The sequence below is a fragment of the Wyeomyia smithii genome, chromosome 1 (genome assembly GCF_029784165.1).
Source record: "Wyeomyia smithii strain HCP4-BCI-WySm-NY-G18 chromosome 1, ASM2978416v1, whole genome shotgun sequence".
NCBI classification, from domain to species: Eukaryota; Metazoa; Arthropoda; class Insecta; order Diptera; family Culicidae; genus Wyeomyia; species Wyeomyia smithii.
Window position 1 is genome coordinate 167346995 of NC_073694.1, and position 20542 is coordinate 167367536.

At 37.3% G+C, this 20542-nt stretch overlaps 2 protein-coding genes across 8 annotated transcripts in view; one reads left to right on the forward strand and one right to left on the reverse strand.

Moving 5' to 3' along the window:
• The first annotated feature begins 353 nt into the window (after window positions 1-353).
• The window catches only part of LOC129734109 (DNA-binding protein RFX2), a 78060-nt gene continuing 57871 nt past the window's right edge, over window positions 354-20542 (forward strand). For 3 of the 7 annotated variants that reach the window (XM_055695848.1, XM_055695845.1, XM_055695849.1), the window contains exon 1: window positions 354-970. The gene's annotated coding sequence lies outside the window, so the exon portion shown is untranslated. Of the gene's footprint in view, window positions 971-15607; window positions 15758-20542 lie in introns of those variants that run through there. The other 4 variants (XM_055695842.1, XM_055695844.1, XM_055695847.1 and 1 more) reach the window with 3 other exon arrangements.
• Window positions 5208-7472, reverse strand: LOC129717344 (uncharacterized). The gene has a single exon (XM_055667217.1). It carries the CDS (start codon window positions 7470-7472, stop codon window positions 5208-5210), a length of 2265 nt encoding a protein of 754 aa, XP_055523192.1.

Below are 20542 nucleotides of genomic sequence, written 5' to 3' on the forward strand. Positions count from 1 at the left end.
TCGATGGTGAAGGCATTGGTGGTATCGGTATCGCTTCAAAGTATCGTTGGCAACGTATCGATACCGCTACTCATCGCTGGCAACGAGTGACGATGCCAAAATACTCGATACTTCGGCTCCATGTATCGATACCGTTGGTATCGATACAAGTATTGCCCATCCCTAACACATACGTTGAGATGTTAGCCCTTGAAACATGGTACGATCCCATTGGGTTGCTTACTTCAAAACAGTATGAAATCGCTTTCAGCTAATGCTCATCTCTTACCAGACAAATTCTACCCGCTGCAAACATTGAACGCACTCTACACCGTAGTCAGAATCCGTCAACTATCGGACTCATGCGCATAGCATACAAACAGCGACGGCTGTCAACTTTTCCAATAGGAATCAGTATCTCTTTACTGTGCGATGTCTTGTCGCCTTGGCAACCAGAAGGTGAAAAACGAAAAACAAAATAAACGAGGCCTACTAGATTTTATATTTTTAATCAAAAGGATCGAGTTTCTTGCAAATTTCGGCGTGTTGTTAGCAATAACTTATCCGGAAAAATCGAATTTCGATCGGGAGCTTTATGAGGAACTGTGATTTTATCGCTCCAACGCAAGTTGTTTGCTAATTAGTCGGTGCAATAATTTTCTCCGTGATCCGTTTCGTTACCACAGCAAACATTGGTTTTGTTCCATTTGATTGTGCAATATTGAAGTTTGTACCAAAGCTGATTGAAAATTACTATTTTCAATTTAAAGTGAATTTCTTTTTGAGCTACTCGAACAAAGTTATGTTACAATTTGAAAAACTTTGTGTCATTTGAGTACGAGTCGTAAGTGTGTTTACATTATACTGTATGTTGCAGAAGGAGGTGTCCTTGTGGCAAATCGGATACCTAAAAAAGAACAAATCCCACGGTTCCATGGAGATGTCCATAATTTTTGACAGAAGAAAGTCCTACCCGCTGGTCAGATATCAGGTAATTTTTATGAAAATTCGAATGATTACTAAAATACACTTCAGTATTGTAGAGTCAATAAGATACTAGTGTCACAAGCAGTGCTGATAAATTGTAATATTTTATTGTAAAATTGAAGAATAAATGTTTGGGCCAGAGTTACAGCATCAATTTGAAATTAATTCTAGAATTGCATTTTGTAAGGTGGATTGGTTACACTGGTTAACACAGGTTTTGTTCTAGAACAAAACAAAAGATTTTAGCTTATAAAAATAAAAGATTTTAGCTTTTTAACCATTTCTGTGAATTTTGGTGCCCCAAGCAGAGATAACTTTTTTAGAGACTTAAATGAGTTTTCCCTTAAATGTAGAAGCGACGCATAGCTCACAACCAACATTGCCATGATTTTGAACATGGATACATGTAATGAGTTGAATAAAAAAATTGATTTTCGAATATCGCTTAGAAGTAGTGCTCAAAAGTTTCGTCTTCTCGAAAAAAACCCTCCAGGGAAAATTTCAACTGTATTTGAGTTTGGGAACACGTGCCTCAAAGTAGTCAAAGTTTCGCGAAAAACATCGATAGAACGAAAGCACAGCTTCACAGCACAGGTTAGTTCATGTAATTGTCGATATCGATATTTTTTATAACTTATTTATCTTAGAAATGCATAAAACGTCGGGATCTGGTATTATCTCGAAAAAATTTTTCCCAAAAATTCGACTTTCTGGGACTTTGAAAATTTTTAAGCTTGGCGTCAATGGGATATAGGCGTCGTTCACAAATTGCGTAAGGACTTTTTTCGAAATTTTCGACCCTCCCTCCCCCATAATAAAGCTTGGGGGTACTGGGGGTAAGCCCGGTACTGAGGGTAAGACCGTCACCCCTAGGATTTTACTAGAAAACGCTAATTAACTGTGTTTTGGAATATGTGAAGTGTTGGTATTTAATATTTCAGACATTTTAAGACACATCGAAGCCACCGTGAAACGTCAAAATAATAGAAAAAACATACGCTACTGCAGCTGATGCGTAAACGGATGTAATTTTTCGTGAGTGGAACTTAAGCTTTTATTCATTTGAAAAGACTAAAATAATTCTACAATTTATTGCCTGTATTGTTAGCAATCACAGGAATTTGATCTGAGGTAAACTGCCGTTCAACGCATAATTGTCCCATGTTCCAAAACGGACAGCTGAGAAAAATGCGATTAAAGATTTGAAAAGTATTGGCCATCTGAGGCGAAATGGCATATCAAAAAACAATTTTGTGATTGAAATTGCCTCAAAGACCAACATATTCAATGAAAACAATCAAATTCATCATTTGAGGATTTAACTTACGGTCGTTTACAGAAAAAATTGTTCAGTGGGACTCTTATGCCTTGAATTATAGGATAAATTGGCAAATTCCACGCATAACAGTCCCACTGTGAATTCCGCATCGTACCACCAACTCGTGCAAATGACGATTAAGTTTTTTTGTTCTGTTTAAGTCGTGTATTGTGTGAGTCGACTTGTTTTATTTGCCGGAAATTTCGCTCAGAACCGAAAATGAATGAGTTGGCCATGTTGCAAATATACAGAAGTATTGACAGTGATGATGAATTTCACGGATTTGATCTAATCAGCGCATCAGATTCCGTGGACGGCAAAAACGTGATTAATGGCAACCTACCAAGAAACAAAAGAAAGATTCACTGATAACAATTTTACACTGTACCAAAACCTTTCGTTTCAAAAGTCTCCTCGAAGGATGACCGCAGAACGTAAGCAAGCATTGCTGTCGATGCTTCATACAGTTGTTCAAGCAAATAAATTGAGTTTTTACGAAAGTTTGCCTTCAAAGAAATGAAGTACCTACGACTGATAAACAATATAAGCAATTGTCTTCGTTTCTTGGGATTTCAATGTGTTTTTGTTTAACATTTTTTCCGTTTTTGTGATTGAATTTCCATAGAATATGTATTTTGTTCGAAAGATAGCTATTGTATTTCAAAATAATGCCCCTCCCTTTTCCTGCCCTCCGCCATCTTTAGAAGTTCCTAACGTCTAGTTTTAAGGATTTCTGAACCCTACGCTTCGTAATAATGATATATAATTAACTAGTTGTGGAGATTACTCTAGCGGGACAGTTATGCGTGGAAACTCAACAATGGGACAAACAGATTTGGTACTTTTTGAAACATTTTTAGAATAAAATATTATTGTTGAAGTATTTTCCTGGAAATATAGTCAAAAAACCGACGTTTGGTGATGAAAAGTAAAAATGACCAAAATGTAACATGGGACAATTATGCATGGAACGGCAGTAAATTGAAGCGATAAATTTGTAGAAATACTCTTTTTAAAAAAACGTGTGCTGTCGGGGTAACACCGTCACCCAAAGAGTGAGGTAAGCCCGACATGGTCTGAGGCTAGTTGGGTGTTACTGACACATATTTCTCATCTATTACCAATGTTTTGCTGCTAAAAAAATAATTAATCCACTTAGAACCATGCACTCAAGTTCTTCTGTGATTTATGAATGATTCCAAGGGTTATTAGAGGTGTCAAATGTACTGAATCAAGTCACAAAACTGACCGCTTTCCCGGTGGTATTTGAAATATTCTCCGGTGTGGTCAATGTGATTGTTGTTTATTGTTTATTGTTGGTTTTGAATCATCTGACACATCGGTGGTCTTAATGATAAAATAAACTACTTATTACTACTTAATGTTCACAAACAATATAGTGCACTTCTAAAACATTTAGGCCTGTCGTCTACGGAGAATATGCTTGAACGTTAGTACCGAGATGTTGAAGTCGGCTAGATCTGCTACAACGTTGAACCTGGTTTGGTTAAACTAGTTAATAATATGATTTAAAGTGTCACATGATAGGCTTGCCGAGTATCAAATTCTTTCCTTGTTTATAAATAATGTTCACCGGAACTTGTTCCGGCAATCTCCCCAGAACCAGCTTACCGACAACAACTAAATTCAACAGTAACATACAAAAATGTAAGATCTCTCATTTGGCGGTTTCCGAATTCAAATTGGTTCAGTTAATTCGAGTAAATTCAAAATTGTTATAATTGTTATAATTTATTAAAATTCATCTGACAGAGTGTGTGTCTTAATGAAAAACTTAATACTAATGTCAATAAACTATCACAAAAGGTTACCTAACGCGAATTCTATTTTTCAAAGCTGTGCCAGTTATATTAAAATCGAACGCATCTGCTACTGTGTTAAAGCTGGCCGACATAAAGCGTATTGGGTCGAATTGACCATATTGTGCGTTGCGTTGAGGCAGGTTCAACAGGGATCTTGGTCTGAGAGATCGTTCAGGGGCATATATATCCAGGTGGCCGAGGATTTCCGGGGCGTCGATTCCATTTAAAAGAACTTTACCAATGAATACAGCTTGCGCCTCGAATCGTCTCTGCTCAAGAGTTTGCATTCCAAAAAGCCGACAGCGATCAGTGTAGGCTGGCAGATTTGAGGAATTGCGTCAAGGGAGGAATCTCAGCGCATATCGTACAAATCTACGTTGTACGGATTCAATTCTGGCAATCCAGGAGTTGTGGAATGGACACCGTACAACGGAGCAGAATTCTAAGATAGACCGCACTAGAGAGAAATACAGCGAACTGAGACAAAACGGATCACGAAACTCGTTGGCTATCTTAAACATGAATCCGAGTTGTCGATTAGCTTTAGCGATGATCTCGTTGTAGTGCAGTTTGAAAGATAGCGCAGTATCCAAAATAACTCCTAGGTCTCGAATTTGTGTCACTCTAGATAGAGACTGACCGGACATAGTATAATCAAATAAGATTGGCTTCCTTGTCCGATAGAAGGAGATGACACTACATTTCTGAACGCTTACAGAAAGAAGGTTTCTAGAACACCATAGGCTGAAAATATTCACTAGTTGCTGGAGCTCAACGAAGTCCGCATAATTTCTCACGAGTTTAAAGAGTTTAACATCATCAGTTTAACATCATAACAATTTACGGCAACCTTCCGGAAGTAACAAAGAAATATCATTCATGAATATCATGAAGAGTAGCGGTCCTCGGTTGCTACCCTGCGGGACTCCAGAGACATTCGTGAACTGTGCAGAAAACTCATTTCCTATCTTCACACAGAGTGTTCGATTCATCAAGTAGGAACCAAGCCATTGCGCGAGAATAGATGAAACTCCAAGTTTTCCAAGTTTAGCCAAAAGTATCCTGTGGTCTACTCGATCGAACGCCGCTTTCAGATCGGTTTATACTGCATCTATTTGAGCACCGTTACTCATATTTCTCAAGCAGGTTGAAGAGAATTCGGCTAACTTAGTCGTAATAGAGCGTTTCGGGTAAAAACCATGTTGGTCCGACGTGATGTAATGTTTGCAGCTGTCGAATAGGGCGTCGTTTACGATTATTTCCATTACCTTAGAGCATGCGCAGAGAGATGTGATGCCTCTGTAGTTTTTCACGTCACGTCTATCACCTTTCTTATACACGGGAAACATAATGGAGGATTTCCAACTGGAGGGAAACACGCGTTGTCGAAGAGATAAACTGAACAGCAGGCATAGCGGATGAATAAGGACAGAGGCACATCGTTTCAGAACGCATGACGGAATTCCATCAGGGCCAACAGCGAAGGATGATTTCAGTTTATCAATGGCAGTAGTAATGTGACGGCTTGTTATTTCAAGCAGATTGAAATCATCTCTAGGAAGGTAACTTAAAGCAGTATCAACCTGGGCATCGGAAGCAGTATGCTCATGAAAATTGTGCTGAAGGCTACGGGCAAATAGAGTACATTTTTCAAGCAATGTGCTGCCGTGACAATCACCAAGAAACATATCTACTGGTAAACCATCTTCTTTACGCTTAGAATTCACGAACGACCAAAATAATCGTGGATTCCGTCTGAGGTTACCCTGCATCCTGGAGGTGTACCGTTTGTAAAGGAAGCGGTTATATTTTCTGTATAACTTGCTGATTTCATTGAATCGATGCTTCGAAATTGGACAACGCGCTTTACAATAATGTCGCAACGCCGTGGAACGCTGTTTCTTGAGATGCCGAAGACGAGGATTAGACCAAGCGGGTTTTCTTAGAGGTCTTCGCGGAGGAACAATACGGTAGATTGCTGAGTTGATAGCACAGTTAAAGTACTCAACAGCATCATTTATAGGTGGGGAGGATTCCAAGAATTGCCAATCGATGCAAGAGAAAGCAATACTTAACGACTCAAAATCAGCTCTACAAAAATCAAGACATGGAACGTCACCAATGTCCTCAAATTGTACGGGTACAGTTACATCTATCGTTATATTTAATGCAGGGTGATTCGTATCAAGCGGCAGTAACGACTCACTCGCTTCAGTGAGTTCACATGAAGTGGCGTCATTCACTAGCACCAGATCTAGTAAACGATCGTAGTCGTTAGTAGCGTGGTTCACTTGGGTCAGGTTGTTTAAACTAAACCCGTCTAGCAAAGCGGAACAGGCAACAGATATCCGTGAATGAATCAGATCAATTGAAGGAATGCTATCGCTCCCACGTTTCCAAATTACGCCCGGCTGATTGTAGTCTCCAAATAGAAACGATAGATCATTTTGGTCTAAGCGAGAGGTAACGGAGCTGATAGAGTTGATATGGTTTTTGACAGCGGTCATGTCGGATCTACGATCGGGAGGAAGATAGACTACTCCCAAACTAATGCTGCGAGTTGGCATGGAGATTCTAATCCAGAGTTCAATGGTGTCACTTATTGGAGCCGGGTCAACACAGCTATTAAGGCGTTTAGATACAGCTATCAGTACACCACCACCACGCGACTTGCAGCTGTTATGACGATTACGGTCGCAGCGATAGACAGTGAATAAACTGCCACAAAATTGTGCGGAGTCAATATGATCGTCGAGCCAGGTCTCGGTTAATACAATAATGTTGTGGTCACATTCAGTAGCCGTCAAGAAAAAGTCGTCAATTTTGGTACGAAGTCCACGAACATTTTGGTAGTAAATGCGAAGTCCAGAGGAATGGTTATCAGCCGCAAGGCTACGTTCTGCGAACACTGGCGGCGGGACGTCAAGTTGCCGAAGACTGAAAGTGCAGTACGGATCAGCGGAGGGAACTGAAATTACGAAGTTGTACTTGCCGTGAGTAGCGTTTTGGAAGTCTCGTTCCCCGCTACCGCCCGTAGGACCGGGATGACTGATGAACGCAGGCAAGAAAGGCTCGACTACGGCGGGGGGGTCGGAGACTTCCATAGTACGTGAGCTAGTGCATCCCAGTGTTCCGCTAGTAGGTAGTGCAGTGTCGGGTGAAAAGTCGGCAGGTGGTAAACTGGAACACGGAAGCTGATCAGGTATGGAAGAGTTGCTAAAAATCGTATACTTGCCTGAGGATGAAAGTTGGGAGGCCCCTTCCTCAAACTCGAGCGTAGCGCCAGAACGACTCTGATGGCAGGAAACATAATTTCGTCGAAGTATAAACTGCGGGACTGGATCGAGCGGGTTGGGGTCTCCCATGGTGCGACAGGCAATGCGTTCTGGCGAATCCTGGATTAACAAATTCTGGATAATGGTGTTGAAGGCAGGTGAGACCCCGGAACGGGCAGCACCGTGATGGAAGGTGTATTCAAGCGAGGTATCCAAGCGTTTTTTGAATCGTCCTCAAATTCACGAAACAAAATTTCTTTCGGACAGGTATCAGAGCGAAGCGCGATTTCCTTGAAGGTTGGATCCATCCTAATTTTGTATGAGATAAAGCTCATTTTGCTTATATCGGCCCCTTTTTTCACCAGTGGTACTACTTTTACAGGACCATGACATTTCAAACTGTCTTTAACCAATTTTTCGATTGATTCCGGTTTGACACTGGGGTGAATACGTGAGAGATATAACCAAAACTGCTCAGCTGGCTTCGGAACGGTCAGGATCTCGGTCGAAACATTGCCATCACTTCCCGCTCTGGTACCTCCAATGAGTGGTTTAATGATAGGCGAACCTTCGTCACGACGCCGTTTCTGAGGTGGTGGACGACTGTAGTCACCGGGTCCGATGTTTGCAGGGAGAGATGCGATTCGTTTCGACAATTGAACAATCTGCTGACCCTGCTTGGCTAATTCGTTTTTGAGTTCAGCTTGTGCGATTACCTGACGCTCTGTTATAGAATTAATCGCACTACCAAACGAAGGGATTGCAGATTTGAATTGCGCACATTTCATCAGTTTAGCGCACTCATTGCACATCCAGAACAAATTTGGGGTTGCGTGGACGATGTTCAAAAATGCCTTGTTCAATTTCGTGCTAGTGCATTTTAAATGAATCATTCTGTCGCAAAAAGCCATGCATGAGATGGATTCTTCATCACCTTTTACCGGTTTAGCACAATGATCACAAGCGGTAGACATACTAAAACAATTTGCGAATAAGGAACCAAACAAGAACAACCGATAGTGTCGCTCTAAAGAGTAGAGTAGGATTCTGCAGCGCGCCTTTCAAAATCAAAGCTTAGACCCTTTCGAGAGTTGTAACGAGAGTCGGACAATTATGCTGGTGCAACTTATTTTACAACGCAAAAAATCACTGTAGACTAGTAAAACACAGTAAATTTCACTATCTTCAGATTGCAGGCACTACACTTCGGCACGAAAAAAGCCGAAAAACAACAACCGGTGATATGGTAAAATAATCAAAATAACGGAGCTAAATCACGGCGATGTAAACAAACTAAACAGCGTTGCAAAAAAAACAACAAACTTAGGTGCCGGTGTTACCCCCAAGGGGTGCCGGTTTCACCCGCACTGATTGCTAAACGTCGTTTTTATCTTAGTTTCAAAACTTCACTATTCCTTGTAAAATAACAGTTTGAAAGTACTGAAAACCCTTAAATCTTGTAAAAAACAATCTGGGCAATGATTCTGTGACAGAAATATAATAATATTCGCCATCAAGTGCTACTAAAGAATCATTTTCCTTAGGAGGCCAGGCTTACCCCTAGTACCCCTAGTAAGATTTTGCATTATTTCTCTACAATTTTATGTAAGATTTCATTTATGGAAAACATTTTTTAAGAAGAATACGAATATAACGTATTCGTAGATAATAAAATCAGAACAAGTTGACTAATGCAGTTAATACCATGTTAAAGTAAATAAAACTGAAAATTAAGTAACCGAAGTAAAGTACATAATCATTCGCTCAAGTGAATTCACTGTTTTCCCAAGGTTCAACTGATCTCAACGAGAAATTATTCAACAATTTTTTTTTTTTTTTAGTTTTGTAAGTTTTCGTTTGTATTTTAATCGTAAGCATTCGTAAGAATTTTGGATGCCCCCCTCTCCCCTCTGACCCTTACATAATTTGTGGATGACCCCATACGAGAAAAATATGACCAGCGAATTTCGCTTAGAAGTAGAGCTCAAAAGTTTCGTCTTCTCGGAAAGAGTACCCATGAGAAATTCCAGGTCAATCGTAGAGTAACATGTCAAAAGGATCTATCTACTTTCATCGATTTCCTTGATTGACTTTTCATTTGTTTAATAGTTCAGCTAAAGTAACTACTCCTAACGTGGTTTTTATTTAAAAAGCTAGATTAGATTCTCCGCTATCAAATGGTGTAAAGGATATATCATGAAACGTGTTCAATAAGCCGTGGCGGTTGAAAGAAACCTATCGATCAAAAAATCGATCAAAGCAGATAGATCCTTTTGATATGTCGCTCTACAATCGGATTTTGGGAACACGTGCCTCAAAGTAGTCAAAGTTGCACTTTTTCGACTGAAGAAAAAAAGCACACAGGTAGTAGTTCATAAAATTGTCGATATCGAAAAAAAAAATTTGATGCCATATGTCTTAAAATGCATAAAACGTTGAGATCTGGCGATATCTCAAAAAAAAATCGAAAAAATCTTTCTGCAACTAAGAAAATTTTGAGATGGGAATCTTCCTTAGCTCAAAAATGTATCTGGTCTCAGAAAGTCGATTAACACTCGCGTACCTGACCCCTACAGGGCCGAAAAAATGAAAATTCTTTTACCCGCCATTTCGCCAAATCTAAACCGAATTTGATCCAACCTCAAAATATCACAAATTTATCATAGTTTTTGGGACAATAGGGGATATTTCGACATTTTCCGTTGTTCCAGATTTATCGAGGGGAACCGTGGGGTAAGTTCCGTTTTAGGGACACAGGTTAGATTGAAAACGGTAGTGAAAACTTGCTTGCGACATATCAACTTTAACTGATAAATTTGTGATCTTTTGAAAAAGGTTGGATCGAATTCGGTTTAGATCTGGGGGAATGGCAGGTAAAAGAATTTTCATTTCTTCGGTTTTGGAGGGGTCAGGTACGCTAGTGTTAAAAGGAATGATAGGTAATGAAATGGAATCACTGAAATGCTGCAATAATGTAACGCCCTCATCACCCCTGGCTACGTCTATGAATACTAGGACTTTTGCACTGTTAGCAATACGCGATAGTGCAATGTAAAGTGTGGACTTCTGGTGTAACTCTGTTATTAGAGAGTCTATAGAACAGAGAACCGACAAAGTGCTCACCGTTATGGTGAATGTCACATCAAAACGATCAGTGCTATATGATTTTGCGTGAGTGCTTCTCCTGGCATACACCATAACGGTGAGCGTCTTGTCGGTTCTATTATTCTACAGTCTCTCTACTTGTTATGCCTGTGCTGGGAGTTTCTACAAGAAAATTGGCATTATTTTCGTGTTATTTTTACACTCATTATAAATTTTAGTGGCGGACACCGCTAATCAAAAATTTAACGACGCTCTAAACTTCCAATTAATTCGTTAAACTCAAATTATCGGCACTTTCGCCAACTTCTAGCGTAGTATTCCGCAGATTGTTATGGTTCAATGTATTGCTCATCAAAACAAACAAGGATAATTTCTTTCGAATGCTATTTACCAAAAAAGGTTCAAAACTCACGGAATGGTGTTCTTACTGGAAAATTGAAAAAAAAAAACAAAAAACATAAATAATTCTTGTTGTATGTAAAATATATTAAAGTTCTCGTAAAAAAATCGATGAACATTTGAATCAAGAAAGTAGTGGCGCCGAATGGAGCTTCTGCACCCGATGCGGAATTGTTTGATTGCACCGCTCCCCCTCTGGAAACGGATTCAAAATTTAGTATTATTCAAAAAAAAAAAAATAATATAAATAAATAAATATATTGTAAAGATTCTGATACACTGCAGGAATAGAAAAATACCCTTTATTAAAATCGATGCTAATGACAATTTATTCTTCGAGCCTTGGTTAAGACAAAATTATCTATAACTTCCTCAAAATCTATCACCTTGGTTAGTTCGTTTTCAACAGATAAGATCGACAAGTTATTGAGGCGAGACTGCTTCAGGAAACGCCTTTGTTTCAATCCCACTCCACGATAAATGCGAATATTTCGCGTGAAATTTAATTGAAAACGAACTGCGAAACCAAGGATGTGGTAAAAAAAGAGAGACTGCAAACTAAAAAAAAATAAAATATGGTAGAGAAAATTTAGGGTTGTTTTTCGTGGAAATCTCTGCCAATACAATGTAAAGTCAAACAAGATAATTGGGTAGTTTAGCTATATCAGTTTTTTATATCATCTGAAAGAACTGCATTTTCTAAGCAAAATGTGATTTTCAAAAATTTTCTATCGTTTAAAAAACTGCTCGAAATCGCTACAATGACAGTTCGCCCATGTACCAACTGTCATTGTAGCGATTTAGAGCGAATTTTTATTCTTCATTTAAAAATCGAAGGATAATGATATAAAGTTTTAAAAAATCACGTTTTGCTCAGAAAATTGCACTCTTTCAGATGATATATAAAAATCGGAAATCCGTGAATAGCTAAACTACCCAATTGATTAAAAGTTAACCAAAAACAGTTTTGCAGCTTTACACAAGGCTTGAGAATATTTGGACTTTTAGGATTCGGAAAAAAAATGGAAAACTATCATCGAGGCGAATTATTGACTATTGTTAATTTGTTTTAAAAGAATTTGGAAATTGTGTAAGAGGATTAGGGAGCCTCATGTTTCTGTGAATAAAGTTGGTTTTGTCGAAAACCAAGAAGCACTCGTGGACTATAACTGACCTAAGAATAGAGAAACGAAGATAGCAGTTTTTTTTTCAAAAGTCTTCGTTTCCGACGGGTACACGAGACGGTTACTAATCCCTCTTTACCCAGCGAAGTTCGCCAAATTACTCTAACCTGCATAATGAGCAGAATCATTTAAAATTGCCTGGAAATACGCGAAAATTAAATCGACCAGTTTTGATTTGAATGAAACTTTGCACACGTATTTGGCTTAGCAAACTGAGCATTTTTCACAGGTGCAGAGATTTTTTACACCCATGAGTTACATTCTAAAAGGGCGTATGCCTTTTGGCATAGGTTTTATTCGAAGCATTGTAGCCCAGAAACCGTTGGTTGTATAGAAAAACTGTCTGAGAATGAGTTGTAGGGAATTAAGAAAGCACCATAAAAAAATATACACTGTACAAAAAAAAAAATTTATGACCAAAAAAAATTATAAATAAACATTAAATTTCAATTTAAAAAAAAAAGAGTTGATTTTTTTTCTTATTTTTTTTTAAAGAAACTTGACGTTAATACGCAACTTTAAAAAAAAGTCCAGGATGGAGAAATGAAAAATAATTTTTTTATGGTAGATTAATTTTTTTATGAAAATTCTAATTTAAACATTTTTCAAAATATTTCTATTCTGATGATTTTAAAAGATGCAGAGAGTCATTTTGAATCAAAAAGCTCTTGGTAATTAACATACTAAAGGCATTGGTTTTCGAGTTATTTCTAATTTAAGCTCGAAAAATTATAATTATTTGGGAAAATACACGTTTTTCCTAATTTTTCCATGGTTCTCCAGCAAAAACCATACGTTCATTGGAATGCTTGATCAAAAATATACCATTCATTCTTTGACAACAAAACGATTGGGCGAACGGTTCTCAAGAAAAGAGTTAAATGTTTTAAGTGATATAAATATATATAAGAATCAAATATTTATTTTCGAGTTTTATTATCTTAAGAACATATTTTTTCATGACATAGATACTTTACAGAACTAGTTTCACCTTATATTTCATATACATCATAAGTAAATGATTCGTCATCTTTTGAAAACAGCTTCGTTTGTATCTTATTTTCTGAAATCGAAACAAAAGAGTAATACTTTTGTGTGGCAGGTATTATTATAGATTTTTTGAAAATATTGCTCCATTCTGTTACTCCTTGTTCATATTCTTCATATTATACCCAACTAAATGACATTTTTGATGAATTTTTATTACTTTTCTGATTAGACCAATCATACAACTCTTTTGCGCTTGTAATGGGATGTTCATGTTCTTTAGCTAAACTTGCATTTCCTGCCATTCGTTTTAATATGCCACCAATTGCATCACATGGGCCTTTAACATGAGAAGTCGCAAAAAAATGCCACTCTGCATCGACGTTATATTTTGTTTTAAACTTGCAAAGTTTTTTCTGTTTTTATATTGTGAGGCAGCTCCATCAAACATTAATATCGCTTTTTTCAACTCTATTGTTGTTTTCAAAAAACTCATTAATTTGGCAATGAACACCTGAACCGCAACAGTATCATGATGGAGTACTTCCGATATTATGATTGAGCTGGTATTCTTAAGTGTTCCAGTGTCTGAATAGTAAACAACGAAGGGATGAATGGTGGCTTGACTATAATTCAAATAACTAAACGAATCACAAATTGATAAAGACGTATTAAAATGAGCTTGACTGTTCAATGTTTTTAATTTTGCAATACCGTTTTCGTTTCATTTGCGTAAGCTTGATGAGCACCTGTGACCAGGAAAGGGTTTACAGCATTTATGCTTGGTGTATTCCATTTTCACTTTATTCATCTTCACAAAATGCAAACTGTTACTAACACATCTGGAGTAGTGCAATCGTATTTATATACGAAAACGTAGTTATTGGTTGCGTACTTTAAAAACAGTTAGTATTAGTAAACAAGTAGGTAGTGTTGCACGACAAACATATTTTTTTATAAAACATTCGGCAAGGGGGAACGTGTAGGTAGGCTAAGGTTTAGCGCTTGAGTTATTTATCCAATCGTTTTGTTGTCAAAGAATGAATTGTATATTTTTGATCAAGCATTCCAATGAACATAAGGTTTTTGCTGGAGAATCATGGACAAATTAAGAAAAACGTGTATTTTCCGAAATATAATTAATTTATCGAGCTTAAATTTAAAATAACTCGAAACCCAATGCGTTTAGAATGTTTACTACCAAGAGCTTTTTGATTCAAAATGACTCTCTGCATCTTTTGAAATCATCAGAATACAAATATTTTGAAAAATGTTTGAATTAGAATTTCTATAAAAAAATTAATCTACCATAAAAAAATTACTTTTCACTTCTCCATCCTGGACTTTTTTTAAAAAGTTGCGTATTAACGTCAAATTTCTTTAAAAAAAAAATAAGAAAAAAATTCAACTCTTTTTTTTAATTGAAAATTAATGTTTATTTTTAATTTTTTTTGGTCAAAAAAATTTTTTTTTGTACAGTGTATATTTTTTTTTATGGTGCATTTTTAATTCCCTACAACTCATTCTCAGACAGTTTTTCTATACAACCAACGGTTTCTGGGCTACAATGCTTCGAATAAAACCTATGCCAAAAGGCATACGCCCTTTTAGAATGTAACTCATGGGTGTAAAAATCGCTCCATCTGTGGAAAACGCTCAGTTTGCTGAGCCAAACACGTGTGCAAAGTTTCATTCAAATCAAAAATGGTCGATATTCGACCATCGGTGATTTTGCGCGATCTTGCTCTAATGCAATTCGTTTAAATCAAAATTAGAGATATGATATATTCACATTATATCAGTAGCCATTATACTGAATAATTTTATGCCAGCTATAACAAATACACATTCAAATTAGTTATTTTATTTTAAAGTTGGCAAAACAAGAATTTCGCTGCGACTCAACATGTGAAAATGCGACTTGATATATTTTAAAAATATTTTCCTAATTATTTCATGAACAAAATATTTTTAGACTCAAAATTTTGAATCAGTCTATGAGGTTAACTGGACTGAAAAACGTTTATGGGCCAAAAAGTACGGAACAGCTGTGAATGAGCTTCATCGAACATATCCAATGCCTTGGCTGTTGTTCTTGACGACCCTCTCCCGAACTTGAACGGATCTCCATAGGGACCCTCTTTCAGTGAGGCAAGCGGTTTGGACCCATTAGCATGGATACGCTCACTGGACACGAGTCACGGCAGCTGAACGTGCCCAAATGCGCATATGGCACCGAGGAAAAGAAGCGTTGCCCTGAAAAAACGCCTAACGCGGATGCACTCGAGTGTGACGCGCTCCTTGCATAATATGCACATACACCCTTTGCCAGCTTTAATATGTATGCGATACAGCGTCGTAACGCCGGCCGGATCCTTTCGCCACGTATCCAATGGAAGGCTGTTGTCCTGAATCCGTTGTTTTGTTACTGTTTGATCAATAATACCTCTCCAGCTCCAATTGACCAACAGTCTGTCAGTAGATCGCTGTCCCTATGGTAATGCGACATCGTAGAGTTTAGTTGTATCGAACATTGGAAACATCAGAGTGAAGCATTTGTGACTCCGAAAGAGTTCTGTTTATAGCGACCGTCTAGACACTTTGCAAAATAAGATTTACACATCTAGAGACGCACTCGAAGGGTTTAGTGAAAGTATTTCAAGGAGTGCATTATCATCATTGCAATTAATCTATACCAATGTGAGTGCAAAGGTAGCCTAAAGTAGAATATAATTCCAAGCGCGTGAAAGGAAATGGCTTTCGAGGAAGTGATTTTTCATAAAAAAGGAAGCATCAAAAACAATATGTTAAGTAGTGTTTGCAATTGAGAAAATGGCACACTCATTAAACTAATTCTCGGTAATGAAAAGATTATGTGATGGATGACGGAGAAATCCCTCATCATAGCAGTGTGCAGGTTCCGTTGCTGCTCCGCAGGATTCAGACCAGGTGTGCTTCCTCACGGTTGTCCTGAGCAACACCTGCCGTTTGCGTTTCAAGCAGAGATGCCAATTGATTTTAAAAAATGTATACAGTTGCTTGAAAACAAAAAAAAACGCTGCTTAAAATCCAACTCGAAGTTCGAGAAAAATTAAGCTCACTTAGGTAAAAGTCTGCGCGATACGAAGAAACTCGGGCACAATTTTGCACAAAATTAAAAAAAAACCAAAAATTCTACAATTCAAATAAAATTTTGTGTGAATGTAGATTTGATTTGTTTTTTTTTTTTTTGAAAATTGCAAACAAATCTGGTATGTCTGGTTTCACGGAATTGTACAGGTAGATGCGGGTGGTACAATGATGCAAGGGCCTCACAAGCGTTCAACAACAAATCGGCAGTAAATAGGGAAAAAGCAGGTGCACCACCAACGTACAAACTGCCGAAAGGCTTTGTCCATCACTAGCGTGAAACGAACAGCACTTTTCGTTAGGACATCACGCGGAAGGGGAATCATAGGGAAAACGCGGGTGAAATGGTCGCCTTGAGCAAATCATCCATCATTATAATAAAGAAACAATATTTCAACCGACAATGCTTATAACATTCGAGGTTGTAAAAAATAATGCTAGCAATTAATATTTAGCATGATTTTATAATTAATTTCTACTAAAATGAAAACAAACTCTAAAATCTATTATTTGTAATGTGCTTGTTGAACTGGCCAGAAATGCTTGTGAGACGAATAGGTAGGGCCGGATTTAGGATAGAAAGGGGTTCCTGGGGTCACTTGTGTGGGCCCGGGCGCCAAATAATTTTTGGAGCCCCCTAATCCCCCCCTTCCCCTCTAAATCTAGCCATGCGAACAGGTTTAGATATACCCTATCAATTCATTTTTCTAAAAATAGAAATTGGCCGTACGATCAAACAAATGGTTCTGGCTCCAAAAATATTTTTATTATTAACAGGCACTCGGCTCAGAAAATACTTCTTACAGGGTGTCGAAAACCTGGAAAATCATGTCAAATGTCAGAGTGGCGTTAATCTACGTTACCCTTTTTTTGTGACGAATGCTGGAAAATATCAGGGAAATAATGTTATATTTCAGGGAATATCAGGGAAAATCAGGGAATTTGATTTTGAAGATTTTTCCGCCACCCTATCTTAACTAAGACCCCCGGTAGCACGAAGAACTAAGTGCTGACACATAAATCAAATTTATTGAGCCGAGTGCCTATTAATGGTTAGAATGTTTTTAGAGCCAAAACCATTTGTCTGGTCGATATAGAGTCCTTGACAAAGATAATATTTCTTTTTCAATAATAAAAAAATAAAAAATAATTTCAAAAAAATATTTGATTTATAATAATACATATTCTATTTTTTTCTTGAAATTTTCTTAAGTCTTTAAATTTTTTCAGAAAAGTTTAATATTTTCCCCGTTTCTCCATGAATAATAATAAATGTTTTTTTTTGTTTCCATAAAAAATAAGCTTTCTGGGCAATATATTTATATTTTTTTACATTTTTTCACTTAAAAATATTTCTAAGGTGTACTCAGAATGACAAACATATTATCTACAACTTTGTCGATAACGTCACATCGATTGAACAAATAGTTTAGGCTCTATAAATATTCATAATCTCTTCTTTAAAAATGGGTTATGATTAAAAAAATAACATCTGTGCAAAGTTTCAGCCAGATCAAAATTCATAAATTGAAATGGTTGCTTGTTTTCATGGAATTTCACAGATATAAGACCTCCCCCTTTCATCTAACCCGCTGTTCCCCTACCACACCAACATAACCAACGTGTAATAAAGAGAAATAATCACAGCGTGAAAGTTGTTATCTTTTCTGTATATTGGAATTGTTCAGTTAAAGTTGGTTTCTCCAGGCTAACCTATGTTGTTTTTTATACTTAACCCACAACGGACTCGAAAACATACCTGCGCTAATATCCAGTACTGTATCACTCCATCCATAACCTGTTCTATATACTATCCAATTAATTAGCGCGATATCTTCGTGCACTTTCCGGAGAATTTTCTAGCTTTACACAGCTGGCATCGCACTGTGGTCCAGGAATGAAAAAACATGGTTGATGGTCATTTATTATAAAAAAATGTCTGCTGTAACGTATACAAAATTGATCATGTTTCAAAAGTTCAGTGAAAACATCAAACGTATGGTGATAAAATAAAATAAAAATTTTAAAGACAAAAACCTTTTTTTGAAAACAATTAAAAATTATTTGAAAGCTAAGTAAGATTAATAAATAGGAACCTAGTGTTTTCAGCAAAGTTTTTTGTTGTGTTATTTTGAAAAACTTTTCCGTGGTAACCATTGCTTAAAAATGTAGCGTTAGAAAGAAAATGTCTCTGGACCACCTTTTTGCCATTCTCCTAGAAAAATATAGCGACCAATGACAAAACAAAGTTCTGAAAGAGATCCAACAGGTCGAATATCATATTTCACTCTACTCAACTCAATGAGCTGAGCATTTTATGTGCAAATATAAAATGAAAGGTCCAGTAGCCCCACAGTTTTCTATTAAATTTCATTATAATCAAAATGTGAAAGCTACAAAACACTATTATCTCGAAGATTACGTAAGGGGCCATCCACATACCACGTGGACAGATTTTTAACGATTTTGACCCCCCCCTCCCCCTCCGTGGACAACTGCTCATATAAATTTTGAAAAAATTGTATGGACCGTGAACATTACCCAATGGTATTAGGCTGTTCCAGGCTATGTTACAGGAGCTGGAAGTCACCATTTCGAATTTCCAAATGGCTGCTGGGGTAGATTCCTGTTGTCCTGCGTCATTCTGTTTCTGGAAACATTTGGTCATTTTTTTTTTCAAAAACCTGAAATTGCCATCTTAACGTTCAAAATAGGGTCTGGGGCCAATTCCCAGCCTTTTGGCATTGTTCCGAGTCCTAAAATACCTACAATGAGTGTTATTTGGCCATTTTACGGTCAATTACACCTCAGAAACAAAGGCAACAATGTCAATTAGACCAACAGCGTAACGAAATTTCATATTTTTATATTGAGGTTGTTGAACGTTCCCGGCGTTGATCAGGGTTAAAGGGTTCAAAATTATGATTCATTTGTTGAGCGAAGTCTGCGTATCTTAGAATAAAAAAAAGATATCCTTACGCCTAACGAGATATGGTCTGCTGAACTAATGAAGGAAAAGAACTCTATCGAAGAAGTAATACCTGCTTGGGGCGACTATCACTGATGCTCATAGTGATGGAATGAACTGTAACTCCGCGTTACCAAAATATATTTAATTAATAGTAGCAGTCATAAGTTCCTTCAAGAAAAAAGAAGATTCATTACCTATATTTGACTGTCTTGGGCAACTCGTTCCACAACTATTACGTCACACTTCGCATCTTATAATTTAATCATCTTGAAATACAACATCCATTTTAGTAGGAGACATAGAGCGGAAAAACCTATATTAGATTATATTTGGCCAATTGGGGCGATTGTACGCCACTACTGAATCCAGTATTACTATATAAGGTGTTACTATATAAGGTTTCAATAGTTTTTAAAGGATTTTCACGTAACTTTTATAAACCCACGATAACATTTTTTGTTTGTTCTGTGCCGTTTGTCGACAGCACATAAATTATCTGTGAAGAACATATGAATTTCAAGGGATATTCACATATTACTTGTCGTAGTTACGTGGAACATGCTGCCTCATGACGGAAACGCGCCCTACATGATTTTCACGTAAATTTGAAGTGAAAATTATTCTGAGTGTAGGCTATTTTAGAGGATCACAATACACGATTTTAAAATGGCGTCTGGAGACGGATTGAAGTTTGCAGTTTTAAAAATAAATGGCCCAAATTGAGAAGAAATGGCTGGCTTGTAGAAGGAAATCATTTTCTTTTCTGGCCTTTAGAAGAAGTTTTCGGCCATTCTGAGCTCAATTTGAGATCAGTTTCTATTTTGGGCTCTGCTGGCCTTTTGAAGAATTTTTCGGTGATTCTGAGCATAATTTGGGATCATTTTCTTTTTTGGCCTTCTCTGGCCTTTAGAAGGGTTTTCGGCGATTCTGAGCTTAATTTGGGATCATTTTATATTTTGACCTTTAGAAGGGGGTTTCGGCCCAATTTGAAATCATATTCTTTGTTTGGCCTTTTCTGGCTTTTATAAGGTTTTTTCGGCGATTCTGAGCTTCATTCGAGATCATTTTTATCTTTGGCTTTTTCTGGTCTTTAGAAGGGGTTTTCGGCCATTCTAAGCTTAATTTGAGTTCTCTTTGTTTTTTGACTTTTGCTGACCTTTAGAAGGATTTTCTGGCGATTCTGAGGTTAATTTGGGATCAATTTCTTTTTTTGCCTTTTCTGGCCTTTAGAAAGAGTTTTCGGCGATTCTAAACTTAATTTGGGATCATTTTCTTGTTTGGCCTTTTCTGGGGGGCCGTTCAATAATTACGTAAGCATGTTTTTCCACTTTCTCAAACCCCCCTCCCCCCCTTGTAAGACATCGACAAGATAATCAATTCACAAC

What these genes read in the sequence shown, in the direction of transcription:
- LOC129717344 (XM_055667217.1), bottom strand. Translation starts at nt 7,472, where the DNA reads ATGGGAGACCCCAACCCGCTCGATCCAGTCCCGCAGTTTATACTTCGA.